Source organism: Eutrigla gurnardus, assembly GCF_963514095.1.
Source record: "Eutrigla gurnardus genome assembly, chromosome: 21".
Taxonomy (NCBI): domain Eukaryota; kingdom Metazoa; phylum Chordata; class Actinopteri; order Perciformes; family Triglidae; genus Eutrigla; species Eutrigla gurnardus.
The window spans coordinates 16,144,447-16,161,201 of NC_139932.1; the positions used below are offsets into that span (position 1 = coordinate 16,144,447).

A 16,755-nucleotide genomic window follows, 5' to 3' on the forward strand; every position below is an offset into this window, starting at 1 on the left:
GTTTCACATTATGATTTTTTTTTATTTTTATAGTTTATCCATTGCAAGACAAGGCTTCACACTTAAATCTCACGCCGTTACCAGTTTCTTTAGGAGGCTCTTGAACTCCAGAGCCATGTGTTCGGGGTTGGGTCCCTGCAGCATCAGCAGCACCTCCTTGTCCAGGGTCTCATCCAGAGGGGAGGCGAAGCTCATCGCGCTGGACAAATGGTCGACTCCAAGGGCAGACTGCAGGAGACGGCGATGCATTTAAACAAAACACGCAAAGCAGAGCTAAATCACTGTCCAAGTGCTATGCATTGTGGGTGAAATATGCGAGAAGCCCTACAGTTTGAGGAAGAACAATCCCAGATTAGACTTCACAGAAGTGCTGGTATGAGGGGGCACGATAAACTGATTGCATAACATCGCAACACGAATCCGCCATGAGGAATAAGAGAACCGAAGAGTCAACCAATGTGTGAGATATGAGCAGGGAGATAAATAGAGATCTTTAGAGAACAAGAGGAGCTAAATGAGGGAAGCAGCCGGAGTGAGGGAGTGCTGCTGACCTCCAGTGGCGACTGTGCCAGAGCCAGTTCTGTCTGTAAGGATCCGGAGGTGTTCTGGTTCAACCTGTAGGCCGCCGACAGGGAGAGACCAGCCCTGAGAGGGACGGGGGGGTGAAGTTACAAACAGATATAATTAGAAAAGGTGGTAACGGACGAATGTTTCCCAAAAGTTTGAGGCTTAAGAGGGTTTAGTATGAACATTTGAAATCCTTGGTAGTCCCTCAGACCCCTTAGCACTCCCACTCCCTGGTTATTCCTGGTCCACTCACCCAGACAGGTCCGGGTGCATCATCTGCATCTGGTTCTCCAGCTTGCTCTTGTCGGCCCTCAGCAGCTGGAATCAAGAGAGAAACCAGCGTGACTCATCATCTTCATCAAAAGCCGGCGAAGAGGTCAGAAACAGGTGGAAGCAGCGAGAATAGCATCTCTGAGGCAGCGGTGGGGGTCGATGATGCAGAGAAACCGATATGATGATGATGTGATGGGAAGGTCAACACACTGACCTCTGTGATGGAGGAGTATTCCTCCACTGTTGACTTCAGCTCCTTTATCTGCCTGCTCTTCTGTAAAAAAGGAGGGAAACATGATCACTTCTCTTCACCTAGAATGTTCTTAAACTCATCAGGAACTAAATTGGTATCCAGCGAATAAGAGTGTTGCACTTCTTTGCTGAAGAGATTCAAGCTTTCATGTGTAAAATCAGACGAGCATCACTAGAAATGTAGAATAAAAAGACATGAGGCGCTGACCTCCAGTATCGCGGTTTCCTTTTCACCGACGACGGCGTCAAAAGAATGAATTTGCACCTGAGGACGAGGCGAAGTGACGTTAGGAAGCATAAAAGGAAGTGCGGTACGATAGCAGGAGACCGGGACGTTCCTGAGGCGGATCAGGGTGAAGGGATGTTTTGTTAGAATAGAAAACAGATTCAGGGCGAGGAAGAAAGAATAGGACAAGGACACTGTGAGAATAATGCAGGGCAGAATCTAACCACAACCCCTGTGTTGCAGCTGTGTGACGTTTACATGCAGACTCGTTGCTAGAGAAGACTTATTATATGTTATATATATATATATTTTGGCAAATTTATCACTATATTGATTAAGTATGATTCCAGTGAATAATTGTCCTGCAGGGAGAGGAAGTGAAGAGACTTTATACAAATTAATTGAAAAATAAAAAAAATATTATAAATAAATAAATAATACTTGGTTGACCTTTGACCTTTTGTGAGGTCACAGTGACCACCGAACCCTAAATCATTTCATCTTTGAGTGTGCTGAAGTCAGAAAAACTAAAACGTATTCTGGAAAGCTAGTAAAAGTACCTGAAGGTCAGAGTTAATGTCACACAGCGCCGTTATCCTCCTCTGAAGCTCATCCGTCTCCATGGTTACCTTGAAGTTCTGGGGAGTCATCAGAGGGGCATTAGAGCAGCTGATACACGCTGGTACGTTACACTGCTTGTAAGTGATCAATGAAACGGCTGAGCGGCGACATTGATTTTGCTGCCAGCTCTCTTTGGACGGTGAAGTACCTCTTCCTGAAGAGAAGCGATCCTGGCGATGAGACTCTGGTTCTCTCTCTCCTGCAGAAGAAAACGGATCAATAGCACACATGCTCAGTTACATCCTGACACGCAGCTTAGAGAGAACGTCGACCGCAATTCCTCAAGATTTTATCACATTTGTATAATCATTTGGGCTGAAATGTTTCCTCTGCAGTGCGGTGCAGAGCCTCGGACTGACCACATGTTTGCTGTGTGCGGAGGCGCGAGCTCTGCCTTCCTCCGTGCAGCTCAGCGTGGCCTTCATCTCCTCCACCTCCTCCTTCAGCATCTTCTCCTTCAGGGCCAGCTGCTGGTTACTGTGTGAGAGCAGATTTAGATGGAAGTCGACGGAGCACACACACACACACACACACTGAATCTGAGTATTTGCATGCAGGTGTGTGCGTCTTACACCCGAGCCTGGTTGCGTAGCTCCTCGTTCTCCTCCGCCAGCTTCTGGTTGCCGTCCTCCATGCCCTCCACCACCTGCTTCAGCTTCCTCACCTCCTCCTGGAGCTTGTGGTTGCTCATCTGGAGGTCGGCGACGCAATACACCAGCTCTGATGTCTCACTGAGGAGAGGAAGACACACAGACAGACAGGTAGGGAGGTAGGTATAAGGCAAATTTAATTTGTAGAGCACCTTTCTGGGGGCAATTCAAAGTGCTTTACATAAAACATTAAAACAAGCCAATAAAATAAAATCAAAATCAATCAATCATACTTTTCAGACAACTTCTTACACTGGCTAAATAAATGTAGGTTTCTTCTTAATTGACTCAATGAAATAGCAGAATGGTGTATTTGTCTCCAACCTGTGAAAGGGGCTGAGAATTAACTAACTAATTATTTGAAGCTGCATGTGACACTCAAATTGTTATTACCATCATCAATAACGTAGGCTGACAAAGAAGGTGAGCACCTTTATTAACATGCATTCAAAGTGGGGGCTCCGCCTCCTCACAAATTACCATGTAACTCCTGCATACAGGCTAACGCAACTTAGTTTAATAGTCCAACAGCTGGCGTGAGTCATGCAGTACATACAAATAAAAGGTATGGTATTCATTATTTATTGACACGCAAAACTTACAATTCTGCCCTGGATGCCTCCCCTCCAAAGGCCTCCAGGCTGCCTGAGGTCATGTTGAGCAGCATCGACCTCTTAGCTAAAAAAAAAACACGTAGAGATCCAAATAAAATAAAAAAAATCAGATACACGTAGAAATACAAGAAAACTAAGAGCACACTCACCAGACAGGACTCGGTCAAACTCAGGGACAGCCTGAGTGATGTCATCGCTCACCTCTTCCCTGAGAAACAACAATCACATCAGATTATTTTCACGTGTTGTTTTTTTTTTTGGCACTCAAACATGTTTGAAAATGATCCGACCAAGCCAACGGAGAGCACAACGGCTACGCTGCATCATCTCAGACATAAATGATGAATATAGTTTGTGCAATGTAAAATATATTCAGTGTCGACGTGATTCGACCATCCGAGTCATTTCAAGCAACACCAGATTTGTCGGATAGAAGCCGCCGCGGTTAACGGAGACGCACACAGCTGAGACTACAGAGGAAACATCCTCATCTGATGCATCGTCCACCTACACAACATCTACTTAAATAAGTCAAACAGGAAGCAGGAGATGCTGGTCCATGACTAATCACAGGAACGCTCGAGATGCTGGCGTCGTCTTTCCACGCCACGAAGAAGAGGCTGGAAACTCAAATCAAGCCTTTCATTTAGTCATCGTACAGAAAAACGAGCTGACACACACAATAAAAAGAAAACATTTGTCAAAAACACACAAAATAGAAAAGTGAAATCTGCACTAAGAAAGGTGCATCACTTTCCCAGGAATGAAACCAATACCTGCACATGTGACAGTATCTTCTACTTAAAATAGGAACTCTAACAAGATAAATGACTCCTCCATCCACACACACAGGGATTCCCCTGTTTCTAAAGCACTATCTGTGTGTGTGAGACGTCCTCAGTACCCGCTGTTGCGGCAGTCGTTGATCCACTCCTTCATGACGGCGTGGTACGTGTCCAGGTCGATGGACACGTCTTTGTTCTCCGGGTCCAGCATGTTGCACAGGTCCTCCAGCCCGCTGTCCTCCGAGCTGCGACTGGTGGTGTGTCGGAGGTAGTCCACGATGTGAGACACGAACACTTTCCCTGCAGGAGGACAGCAGCACGGAGACACTTTCACCCCCATGAGAATTATTATTATTATTATTATTATTATTACGCACGTCTCGCCCTTTGTTGCAGGTCAAGGCAGCAAAAGACACATTTCTCAATGCTGACGTCAGGTTTTAAAAAGCTCTCCAACCTTCACACCACAACAACAGCTGTACTCTAACCTCTGGAATAGACTTCTGTCCTTTCATTCCTATTCCAATATAGCAGATCTTTCAGATTTCATGAATAGCTTTCTCACTGAAACTGTCAGTGCTCCTCCATGCAACGCTCCTTCCACTATTTATCATAGGCTTACATATCACCGTTGTTCTGTTGGTCAACACCATACTGCAACACAAAGCTGAATCATGTCAAGCTCGCTATTTCTAATAAATAGAGGCGATGGATTTATGTATCATGTGGATGCACACTTTATGATTCATCAGAATGAGATTATTTGATAGTTTCTAGCAGATTATCGGTGTGTTTTCTTGCCTGATTCGGTCGCGGCGTGCAGAAAACACACAATTATCACTGAATATAAAGCAAGCCACGGATGTCTGTGCACGTCCTGTGACTTTTTACAATTTTACAAATAGACCAAAAGAGGACGGAGATAGATAGAAAGAATCAACCTTAACAGCACTAACAGCAGCAGAGTGTTCAACTTAATAATACATTTATTTGATATACGGCTTTCTAAAACACTCAAGGACACTTGGATGCAGAGGTGAGGGAACAAGAACAAGAATTACAATCTTCCTCTTCAAAAATAAACACCACGTCCTCCATACTTCCATAAAGATACACCTACAGCACATCCCACATCTCTGCTGCACGAGATCAAAAAAAGCATTCAACATGATGATGATTAATGGGAGAGATTGTGTTGCCAGAGCTGGGAGGGACGAGAGGTGGAAGCAGACAACCCTGTGAGACAGCTGGGGAGCCGAGGGAACTCGTTCTACACTCCAATATTCTTCTGCATAGTTATGAAAATGCGTTTGCGTGGGCGTACCTCTGCGCTGGGTGTCACAGGCGTGGAAGATGGTGTCCAGCAGATTCTCCTCACAGATCAGGCTGATCTCGGCCATGTTCTCCGTCGCCAGAGACCCTGTGCACGTCAAACACCACAGAGTATATATATATATATATATATCGAGATGAGCATGTGATACATAATCCATAAACGACAAAAAGTTACATAAGGAGAGTTAGCTTGGGGCTACAGATAATAAACTAGCAGCTGAACCCTCGTTCTTCCCACTGGAATACAAACGGATAGACATAAAAAAGGACAGGATCTAATATGAAAACACATGATGCCTGAAGGTTATGAGGCCCTGGAGTCCTGAAGCCTTTTGGAAGTGGAGTCCACCAAATTTTGGTTTGAGTTTGTCCCTACTTCTTTGTAGTAATTCTGTTTCCATATCATAAAGTGGATTTATAAAGTACATCTTCTTCTGGTGGTTATTTAGCAGTTCCTACCAGATTCTCTATTTGGAAGTTTTGCATCTTAGAAGTAACATTTTAATTATGCCACGTTGAAATTTCCAACCTTAAATGTACGCACAGGAATCATCATTTCAAGCATTTGTTGCAGGTTAACTGAAGTTTTACATCAAATCATCTCTACTTAAATCTTAACCCAAGTTTCATTTAAAAAGCAAAAGAAGAACTTTATCCGTCTATGAAGACCATGACATGTGGCTGAAAGCTCTGGGGGGGAAAAGCTTCCCTACCTCCGTCCCCCGTGGACAGTCTTTTCACCACCAGGGCCGGGTAGGGCAGCTCACGCTCCGCCTGGTTCCCCGGGTCCGCCGGGTTCCCCGGGTCCGCCGAGCAGAAGTTGAGGCTGTAGGAAAGCATGCTGTTCGGGGTGAAGGTGCGGCTCAGAGGCGGGCTCCTACTCGGCCTCTCGCTCTCCGGCTGCACCGCCTGGGGCCCCCGCGTGAACGCGAAGTAAGGGGAGTCTTTGGACTGGGTGGTGGGCGTCGAGCAGCACCTCTGCCATTGCTTCACTTGCCTTAAATCGCTCCCATCGGCACCCTTCCTGTCCCCGAGGGTGCTGGTGATAGTGTACGTGATGTTGGTGGGCGTGGGGGCGTTGCGTGCCGGCGTGGAAGGGGTGGACCTTTGGGACACCGGGGTGCCCATCCCTCTCCCCTTGTCCCTGCCCCTCCCCCCCTCGTCCCGGTGCAGGGTGCCTTTCTTCAGGATGCTCTCCAGGTTGTGCCTGAGGCCGCTCTGAGGGCTGTCGTAGTTGCTGGAGGAGAGTTTGGGGATCTGGAAGGGCGAGTTGGGCTCGCGGTCACCGCGCCACTGGATGGTCTGCAGCTTGCGGCAGATGCTGTCCACCGGGTTGTGGCGTCGACTGGGCTGGGGCGTGTAGTAGTCCATGCTGGCGGCGGCGGTGGAGCTCCCCGGCTGGAGGAGAGGCTGAAGTCTGAGGGAGAGGAAATACGACTTGTGTCATGGCACAGAGATACAGACACAAAGAGGAGAAAACCAGGATTATTCTGCAGGTGGATGACGAACACGGCTCAGCATCACACCGTGATGGACTCCACAGTCAGTCTATAATCCAAGGTTAGAGGCAGGAGACAAGCAGTGTGCAAACATTCAATATCAAGCAACAGAATGATTGGTAAATCAATATGGAGGAACTAAATAACTATGAAAAAAGACAGCCAATGCCAAATATTTATCATTTTTAGTTCCATCAGACAGGAGTTCTTCTGTTAAGAAGGGAGAAATAAGGAGGAGTGAATAAAAAGGAAAAGATTACACACTTTAATAAAGGAAACCAAACATTAAAGACGTAATGTTTCTGCAAACCAGCCAACAGGTTTAAATAGTATGAGGAGATTTAAATGTGATGTGTGGAAGGAGTAAAGCGTCGCAGGGAGCTCCCCCAGGTGTGAACACGAGCTCATTAATTCAGCTCTCTGCTTTTGAACTTTAAAGAAGGAAAAACGCATTAATGTCAATATATAGCGCTTTTTTCTAACATGACTCCCGGCAGTTAAAATTAAAATATAAACTGTAAATCAAATCAACTTCATTAGATAATTTCTAGGAAGAACTCTTTCATTAAAAAAAAAAAAAAATGAAATATAAGAAGCTAAAATCTTACGTTATGGGGTTATTTTTTTTATTCGCCAGAAAACAAATTAATCTCCATTAAAAAAAAATACATAAAAAAACACGAAGGTCTAAAAACCGAACACACATGGAGTTCCTCCCTCAAACAGTGTTTCGCCCGGCAGAATATATATATATATATATATATATATTTGATATTTATTACCTGGGGAAGCTTGTAGGAGCAGAGATCCTCGTCGAAATGTTTGTCTAACTGGCACGAGAGCTGAGCACGCGCACAGGTAGTCTGAAGCGTCGCGCTCGAGACGGAAAGAGTTAAAAAAAAAAAAAAAAAAACCTCAGTGGGCGTTAAGGACTCTAAAAACGAGCCTGCACCCCCTCCTTGTGGCTGGAAGTGGACACAGCACCCTATATATGAGGAACAGCACCCAGTATGTAAGACCCAGCACCCAATATGCAAGACATAGCACCCAATATTTAAGACCAGCACCCAATATATGACACAGCACCTTATATATAAGACATAGCACCCAATATATAAGACACAGCACCCACTGTAACGGGACAGCTTCATATTAATGATGATTTTCCTTTAAATAAAGCATCATAATGAGCTCCAGTAACAATAATAAATAGTAGAATTAAAGACCCTTTATTAGATATGCATCATGACACCGAGGCCCTCTGACGTAGGCTACTACCTCGCCAGGTATGATAAAATATGAATTGGGTTAATTAGCATATTTTGTGTCATGACAACACCCTGAGCCAACAAGAGCGTAAGCGGTTTATCAGAGGAGAACGTGAGGGAGAACCGCCGCTTCGACTTCACCATCACGGCAACCTCGTGGTCAGACGTCTCTCCTGCTCTGAAGGTAACTCACTCCGACATGCACTCATCGCTTCAACTTAAACTTAAACTCAAACTTAAACTTAAACTTAAACTACAGAGCATGGAGAATGATTCTTTGGAAACCTGATCCTGTTTATAAAATATGTATCTGCTTCCACTGGGCGCTTTAACTTATTGTACAATGTCTGTATGTAAATGTTCAGAGGTCTCTCTTGTGAATGAGACTCTGGGAATGACATTACCGGTATAAATAAAGGTTTGATACAAAAATACAAAATAATTATGGGTGCTTTAACTTTGCAAGGGCAAAATATGAATAATTGATGTCAAAACAGCCAGATTACTGCTGTTTTCCATGCTTATATATTCATTCGTGATGACAAAGTGATGGAACATTAACGCATTGGTTTAATATAGTGAGACCGAACATCATGGAAAAGCAGCTGTAATAATGTATAAATAAAAACAGATGAGGATTGTAGTAGAGAACTCAACACAGATCTGTATATTTAATAAAATATATATATTTTAATGAATTAATGTGAAGTGAGGAAGGTTTATTGGTGAAAAACTACAGCATTTTACACCCATTAACTCTTCCCTTGATGTTTTAGTGTGTTTCTAAAGGAAATACGTTTATTCACTTTGTTAACAGTCTTTGTTTGCTTTCAGCTACATTCCTTCACTCCATCATCAATGGCCGACATCCCAAGCTTTAAGGTATTGACAAGACAAAAATAAGTTCAAATATTGGTTTTGTGGGAAAGCCTCGTAGGCTGAACTTGGCAGATGAATCTGAGGAGCACCTTACCCTCAGTCGCTGCTCCAGCCGCAGCATCTTGATGCCTCCTTGGCGTCCTGACGCTTAAACCCGCCCTCCCCCGGTGCTCCGCAGGGAAGATACCGCAGCGTCGCTCCTCATCCTCATGTTGCCGCGAGCAACGCCGAAAGGCCTCGACAGGTTCCTTATTAAGACAGTCCACTTCAAGCCGAGAAGGCCTTTTCCAGGCTGTTCAGTGGAGCTCTCGAATGCTCTTTAAACAGAATAACGTCCGTATTGTTGCCATTTTTTTTTATGGGGAGGAACCTCCTCGTCCTCCTCGTCCTCCTCCTCTTCCTCCCGCTGCAGCCTGCTCAGCAGAATCCACTTTCCCAGCTCACGCTAAGTCGCTGGAGCTTTGCTTGTTTTCTGACCCTGAAGGCAGCAGACAACGGGTTCAGGTAGAGATTATGGTGGACACGTGCACACACACACACACACACACACACACACACACACACACACACACACACACACTCACACGGATGAGTGTTACACACTTTTACTAACAAGGAACATTAAGCAAACGAACATATCATATGCAACACTTACACTACAAAGCCAATCAGAGACAATAAGAAAGGATGTAGGATGTTTGCCCGCCACTTTTCTGTCCTGTAATCTGGGATTACGGTGCAAACTGTCTGCACCAGGAAGGAGGGGGGGGGGGGGGGGGGGATAAAGAGCCGGTCTAATCCCAAATCTACGCACACGCAAGTGAACGGCAGACCAGAAGAAAACGTGTGAAGGATCAGATGACTCAGAGTTTGCAGAACAGCAGGAGCGGACGCCTCGCCTCGGTGACAAATATGACACGTTTTATATCGAGCTGCTGTCACTGCAGTGACATAAAGGTGGTACGGGGACAGGTCTACATGACCTTTGACCTCTAAATGGGGCCGTTGAGGAAGACTGCTTCTCCTGCAGGTTTAAATAAAGCAGCATCTTGATTTTTTATTTGTATCTTTTGTCATTGATTTCATTGATTATTACCGTGTCACTGGTCTGGCGTCTGCTTTTGCAGCAGAGGGGGGGTCACTGGGGTCAAAAGTGTGGTTCATGCAGTCTGAAGCTGTCACACAGCACCCCCTTCTGGCCAAACGCAGATTGCAACGTTGAATGCTGTTGATTTTTGCCCTGTTTGCTCTGCTTTTCCTGCTCCGCTCACCAGGCAGCCGACCTGGTCATCAGGCTGACCTCCACCCCGAAGCCCGTGAAGCAGCTGGGGGTCACCTTCGGGACCGAGTTCACCGACCACATGCTGATGATAGAGTGGAGTGAGAGCGAGGGCTGGCAGCCTCCACTCATCAAGCCGTTTGGGAACCTGTCGCTCTTCCCGGCCTGTTCGTCCCTGCATTACGGCATACAGGCAAGACGACCGGCAGCTTCTTCTCTTATAGTTCAGTCGGGTTGTGGCAAAATAAAGGAGAACACAAAGATCTAACTGATGACAGTTATAAAGTAAATAGGAACTGTCAAACAAAGACTGCATAATGGATTTTTAAACAGGATCTCAATCAGGCCCGTAGCTAGAGTTCACAGAGTTTCTGGGAATGTAAGTGTGTTTAGCTACCCAGTAACCCGTGGTGTGTGTTTTAAATTAGACTACTTATATACACACTTGCACCACCGCTTTTACAAACTAAATTAATCATTTCAGGGAGCAACGTTTAGCCCACGGGGAATTAACCCGGCCCTGTAACTTCTAATCAGGGTTTCCTAGTTGAGTTTAGCTGAAGAAGTCATTTCCTCTGAATCTCCATTTACACAAAATTAGGAAACAATAACTGAAACAACTGAAAAATAAAATATATCGGAAAACAGAATGATTAGAAAAAAGAGGGGGCTAAAACCTTGACCCAGGCCTGATCTAACCCTCCTCTCTCTCGTCTTTTCCCCGCCAGGTCTTTGAAGGGATGAAGGTGTTCCGCGGAGACGACAACCGACTGCGTCTCTTCAGACCGATGCTCAACATGAAACGCATGTTGAAATCCGCCGAGAGAGCCTGTTTACCTGTAAGATGTGATGAAGGAGCAGTTCTCCCGCTCTACCTCCTCACGTCCTCATCCTCCTCCTCCTCCTCCTCCTTCTCTCCTTCCTCCTCCAGGCCTTTGATGCGTCAGAGTTCCTGAAGTGCATCAGGCGGCTGGTGGACATCGAACAGGACTGGGTCCCTCACTCAGACACAGACACTCTGTACGTCAGACCCACGTTTATCAGCAACGAGGTGAGGGGGACGTAGAGGCAGGACGGTGTATTCTTCATCACGGCATGACGTCTGAAATGTAAATCGCTGTGTGTTTAGCCATCTCTGGGTCTGAAGAAGCCCTGTGCCGCCTTGCTGTACGTCATCATGTGCCAAGTGAGCCCTTACGTCAACAACGGGGAGGGGCTGTCGCTGTGGGCCGACCCAAAGTACATCCGGGCCTGGAAGGGAGGAACCGGAGACTGCAAGATGGGCGGGTGGGTAGGCGTGCGCTGCATGATTTAACGCTACTTTTGTGTGTGTTTTCGAGGAATAAAACTCAGAAATTGTTGGCGTTTCTGCAGGAACTATGGGAGTTCTTTGTCCGCCCACTATGAAGCAGAGAGTAACGGATGCCATCAGGTGCTGTGGCTGTACGGGGACGACCACCAGATCACGGAGGCGGGGACCATGAACGTCTTCCTGCACTGGATCAACGAGGATGGAGGTCAGTCACACCTCACATGCAAACGACAGTAGCTTCAGCAAGCCTTAATATTGCTTTTTATTGTTCATGTATTGTTTCTCAGAGGAAGAACTTGCGACTCCACCCCTGGATGGCGTCATACTCCCAGGTGTGACCCGACAGAGCATCCTGGAACTGACCAGGCGATGGGTGAGAAAGACCAGACAAATATATAAAGGTCACCGTGCATGCATGCATACATAAACATCCCAGAATGAGTCATCAAAGTGTCCTCTGGTCCTCTCCTCCGTGCCAGGGGGAGTTTGAGGTGACGGAGCGCCACCTGACCATGAGCCAGCTGTGCTCGGCTCTGAAGCAGCAGCGGGTCAAGGAGATGTTTGGCTCCGGTACCGCCTGCAGTATCTGTCCCATCGGACACATCGTTTACCGGGGAGAGGTGAGGGACAGACCCCAAATTTAAAACATTTGCCTACATTTTTAATCCCATCTAATTTGACTATTGCATGTTTAGATTTCAAGGTTTTTACAGGAGAAAGATAGTTCACAGCAATGACATTCTGTGAACCAGTTTCCCTTCACACAGTGACCTCAGATAGAAAATACTAGCAGAGAATAGGAATATATACTAACAACTAAAGGTACAAATACCAATTGTGTAAAAGAAATGGGTATTTCCTATATTAAGCAGCTGTTGTGCATTTCTTAATCATTTCTGCACTCCCTAAATGTTACATGGGGTTGGAATTGGCCAAAATTGTTGCTAAATGGGTAGTTGTAGGCTACGCCTGCCCTAATCCTAACACCCTACCCCAAAACCTAAACCTACCCTTTATTTCCTGGTGCTATATGGTCACACAAATCCGCAAAACCCTAACCCCGAACCAAAACCCCACCGCAACCCTAACCCCAACCTTAACCCTAACCCCAACCCCAATCCTAACCCCAACCCCAATCCTAACCCCAACCTTAACCCTAACCCCACCATAATCCTAACCCAAACCCAAACCCAAACCTTAACCTTAACCACAACCCTAACCCTTAAAATATTTTTTATCTATTTTCATTCATCCACATCTCGGGCACTAGCACTAACTATTACTATTTATAATTATAGGCCTACAGTGGCTGATAAACTTTAAAACAAACCTTTATTATTTAAAGCCCATACATGGTGGTGTCCGGCGGCTAGCTGTAGCCTTTAGCTTTAATTTTGCTAACTAATTTTCTGCTTCATGATAACTTAAGGGGGGTTGAAGCCTCCTTTTTACTGCAGTTATTGGATTCCATTTTTCATATTAAAACGAAGCGCATTTCAACCGTGTTATAAAAGTAGTTCAATGTAAACAATTTTCCAAACTTTCCGAAGCTTCGTGTTTTGAAGACTGAGGCTCTCGGTCTCTTGCGACCACGAGGACAGGTTCATCTTCAGAAGGTTGCCGGGACCCCCGTGGCTTCTTTTATAACATAATATGTTTACTTAATATTCTCTGTGTTCCCCGGGATTTTTTTCCCCATTTTTTAAAAATTAAATTATTAATATTGCGTGTTTTTTTGGTGTCTCTTAGAAGATGTACATGCCCCGTCACGATGAAAACTCACAGTTGACTTCACGGATAGAAAAGGAAATGAAGGATATACAGGTTGGTAAACACACACACACACACACACACACACACACACACACACACACACACACACACACAGATGTTTTCCAACAGCTGGTGGAACATCTGTCCTGTCGCCCTCAGGATTATTTCCACGTACCAATAGGTTACTTTGAATTAAGCATTCATGATGTGATTGTAGGAGAAGAATCCTTCAAAATAAGAGCTTAATGACATCACCTTAAATATTTATATATTTTATAGCATTTATATCCACACGTCTGCCGTGTTGGCGTTTGCATATTTAGCAAACAACGCTAACCAAAAGTGAAATGAATAGAAAAGGGAAAATATGGCTGATGAAAGGCAAGACCTAATAAAACAAATATTCTTTCCAAATATTAACTTATCTCGCATCTCCATAATTGCATTAGTGGCCCGTTATCTGAGTGGTTATTATGTAACTCAATGAGATCAAGTTGGTTTATTCTTTTTTTTAAACAAATCCCCATTGGTTCCCATTTTAAACTCACTGCATGCATTATCTCGCCCGCAAGTGCTTTATAAGTGAAAGATCTTATTAGGTAATGAGTAATGACTTGCTGATGTTGTACACGGCTTACAAACACACACCACCTCTAACCGTCTGCTCAACGCTACAGGTTTAAACAGACTCATAATGTTCTGTTGCCGAAGGCTTAATTCCTGTTAATGAGCGTGTTATCCTTGACTTTCCTGTTATTGTGTTGTGTAATGAGCCAATTATTAGGAGGGTTATGATTAGCTTGAACGTGGGCCTTATTATCTCACTTGGAGACTCACTGCCTACGGTTGAGATTGCTGTCGGACCGAGAAGGTCTCAATATTCCTATCTGGCTGCACACATTGGAACGTAGAGGAGAACCCAGAAGCACGACAAGCGGCATTCAAAGGAAATGTTCTTTACTTAGAGTTGGAGGCGGGGTCGAAAACCAGGAGGTGAACAAATCCAAATAGAGTCAGGTAGAGTAGGGTCGAATAAGACAACCCGGCATGATGAGGGAATGGGCTGCAGCTGAGGAGATGGGCGGGGAAACCAGGTGAGAGGAATGAGCTGATTGAATGGCAAGAGGGAGTGGCTGTGAAATGACAGGAGAGTGAGGTCACGTTTATATATAGCAGGGTATTTAGAGAAACTAATACTTCTTCCCCTCCGTTTTCAAAAATAACATTGTGCACAAAACATCAATCAACCCGCATTAATCCACCGTCGAGCGCCATTATACCGATGCCAAACCTATGGGCGGCAGTGTAGGGAGAAGGATAAAGCCATGCAAGCCAATCAGAATCCTCAGAATCAACAACGACTAATAACACGAGTGACTTCCTGAGACGCTTGAGAACCTAAAACCCCGTTTCTCCCAGCTGACACGGCAACACATAACCGGCGTTATCAGAAATCTCCACTTTGGCCTTTGGAGTTTTTAGAAATAATCGTTTTCTGTGATAAAAACGGCATTTTCGTGTAAATGAGAGACCAAACGGCTTTTCCCTTCGTGTAAACGGGGCCTCAGTGATGTGACACTCATTTTCCATTTCCTTTCATCGAGACAGTCAAGCATAATGATGAAAAACAAATAGTTTTAACTGATGTGAAGCTGCGACTTCCTGCTCTCCCCAGTGTTTTTCACTTGGGGCAGAACTAAAGGTCAGCGTGTCCCCGTTTAGTTGTTTTGATGACAAACTGATCACGAATCAGACATTTTGACTGGATTTTGCACCGGACGCCCTTCAGGCATCGCACGTCCAAACGATACGAGCCGTGATCTTCCTCACTTCCTCCAACGTCCTCTAAACGCTTTGATCGGCTTATCTTCCTCAACGGGTGACTTTCTTTCTCTTTTCTTTTCGTCTCTTCATCTCTTGTTATGTTTGCTGCATCTGTGTTTTATTTGTGTTTCTGGTCAAATTAGCATATCGGCTCCATCTCCATCATCTGGGATTGCCTTTACATCCGATAGCATCTTTTTAATCGACGGTGCCGTAGAGAGATAGAGGGAGGGAGGGTGAGTTTCTGGCCTAATGGTGCCGTGTGCAGAATTGGAGATAGGGGCAAGACAAACTCCTGAATTCTCTCATTAAGCTCGCTGTAATTGCACAAACCCAATTATTGCCTCAGCCTTTTGTGGTCTTCAAAGCCAAGATGCTGCAAATGAAGCCTCAAACAAGTGGGAGAGGAGGACGAAGATTTGTGGAGGGAGGGAGGGAGGGGGGAGGAAGGAGCGGCAAAGAAGCTTAATGAACAATAAAATGGACAAAACGCTGCGCTCCTTCCGCAGCGCTGTTAAATCTGTTGACATTTCATTTGGAGGGAAGCAGCGCGGTGTTATCCCCCCCTCCTCCCTCCCCTCGTCCCCCCCGTCGAAGACAACATTGTGCAACAAACAAACGAGTGGTCTGAGGCAGCAGATGAAAGATGGGTTTACTAAGTCGCCCTGCTGTTCCTCTTTCAAGTTAATTAGAAATCACATTCTTTTGTTTCCCCTTCGCAGGCGTTTATTTACTTTCTCACTTCGACCATTAGAACAAATTTGCAACATGAGACGCAAATAATTGGATTTGTCTCCGCGGCTGTCACGGATTGGGGGGGATTGTTTTGATTTTTTTTATATTATTATTATTATTATAGTTCCCTCGCTCTCTGTTGTGTTGTGTTTTCCGTCGGTGGCTGAGTTTGCAGATTTGCTCACGGATATTTGATTTCACTTTTTTTGACTCGCAATTAAGCGGCGTCGCGCGACAGAAGTCGGCCGGCTCGGCGACGGGAGATCGGAGGCCTCCCTCGTGACCTCTCCGTGACCTTTTTGTTCTCTTACAGTACGGACGCGCGCCCAGCGACTGGACCATGCTGGTGTAGCAGTGACGAGGAGGAAGATACTGATACTGATGTGTGGAAGAACACTATTATACAACAACATAACATGTACACGTCCATCAATAAAAGAATGTAAAACAATGTGCAACATTTGTAGACTCACTGCAACGGACCGGCTCCGCTGCAAGTGTGTCACGCCGCTTTAAACTTAAATTAATGACAAACACACAAGTGTCCGACGTAATTAACACAAGTGGGCTAATGTCTCATGCAATAATGCACAATAACTTACAAGAAGCACAGCTAGCAGAGCAGCCTGGAATCTCATATGACTTGTGTAAGAGTTACAAAGCATCTACAAGAGGACTTTAACTAATGATCTCATCTTCATATGATTAGCTACAGGACAGGACCGGTGCATTACAACCTGCAACTATGACTCATGGAAGCACACTGTTGCCCATAATATTATTTTCATGTTTATTCCTATTTAAATGCATCAGGAATCACTTTTAAACAGTTTGCAATGATTACATTATGTGTCCCAATTACC

At 45.1% G+C, this 16,755-nt stretch overlaps 2 protein-coding genes across 13 annotated transcripts in view; one reads left to right on the top strand and one right to left on the bottom strand.

The window, feature by feature from the left end:
* The window catches only part of lrmp (lymphoid-restricted membrane protein), a 26,696-nt gene extending 16,993 nt beyond the window's left edge, over positions 1-9,703 (bottom strand). For all 12 annotated transcript variants that reach the window (XR_014599186.1, XM_084039373.1, XM_084039372.1 and 9 more), the window contains exons 1-16: positions 9,627-9,703; positions 9,064-9,447; positions 6,037-6,740; positions 5,313-5,408; positions 4,108-4,288; positions 3,353-3,411; positions 3,192-3,267; positions 2,512-2,670; positions 2,299-2,416; positions 2,088-2,138; positions 1,879-1,956; positions 1,301-1,357; positions 1,055-1,114; positions 821-885; positions 552-645; positions 82-228 (exon numbers count right to left, since the gene is read on the bottom strand). Coding sequence is in view for 11 of the 12 variants with exons in the window: in XM_084039373.1 (XP_083895499.1) it covers positions 82-228; positions 552-645; positions 821-885; positions 1,055-1,114; positions 1,301-1,357; positions 1,879-1,956; positions 2,088-2,138; positions 2,299-2,416; positions 2,512-2,670; positions 3,192-3,267; positions 3,353-3,411; positions 4,108-4,288; positions 5,313-5,408; positions 6,037-6,694 (1,899 nt within the window). In the remaining variant the exon portion in view is untranslated. The remainder of the gene's footprint in view (positions 1-81; positions 229-551; positions 646-820; positions 886-1,054; positions 1,115-1,300; positions 1,358-1,878; positions 1,957-2,087; positions 2,139-2,298; positions 2,417-2,511; positions 2,671-3,191; positions 3,268-3,352; positions 3,412-4,107; positions 4,289-5,312; positions 5,409-6,036; positions 6,741-9,063; positions 9,448-9,626) is intronic.
* Positions 8,239-16,244, top strand: bcat1 (branched chain amino-acid transaminase 1, cytosolic; the record flags this gene model as incomplete). The annotated part of the gene is made up of 10 exons (XM_084038850.1): positions 8,239-8,274; positions 8,925-8,972; positions 10,244-10,441; positions 10,977-11,087; positions 11,180-11,299; positions 11,378-11,535; positions 11,623-11,765; positions 11,848-11,933; positions 12,040-12,180; positions 16,206-16,244. Exons 2-10 carry the CDS (start codon positions 8,949-8,951, stop codon positions 16,242-16,244), a joined length of 1,020 nt encoding a protein of 339 aa, XP_083894976.1. The 5' UTR covers positions 8,239-8,274; positions 8,925-8,948.
* Between the last annotated feature and the right edge of the window lie 511 nt (positions 16,245-16,755).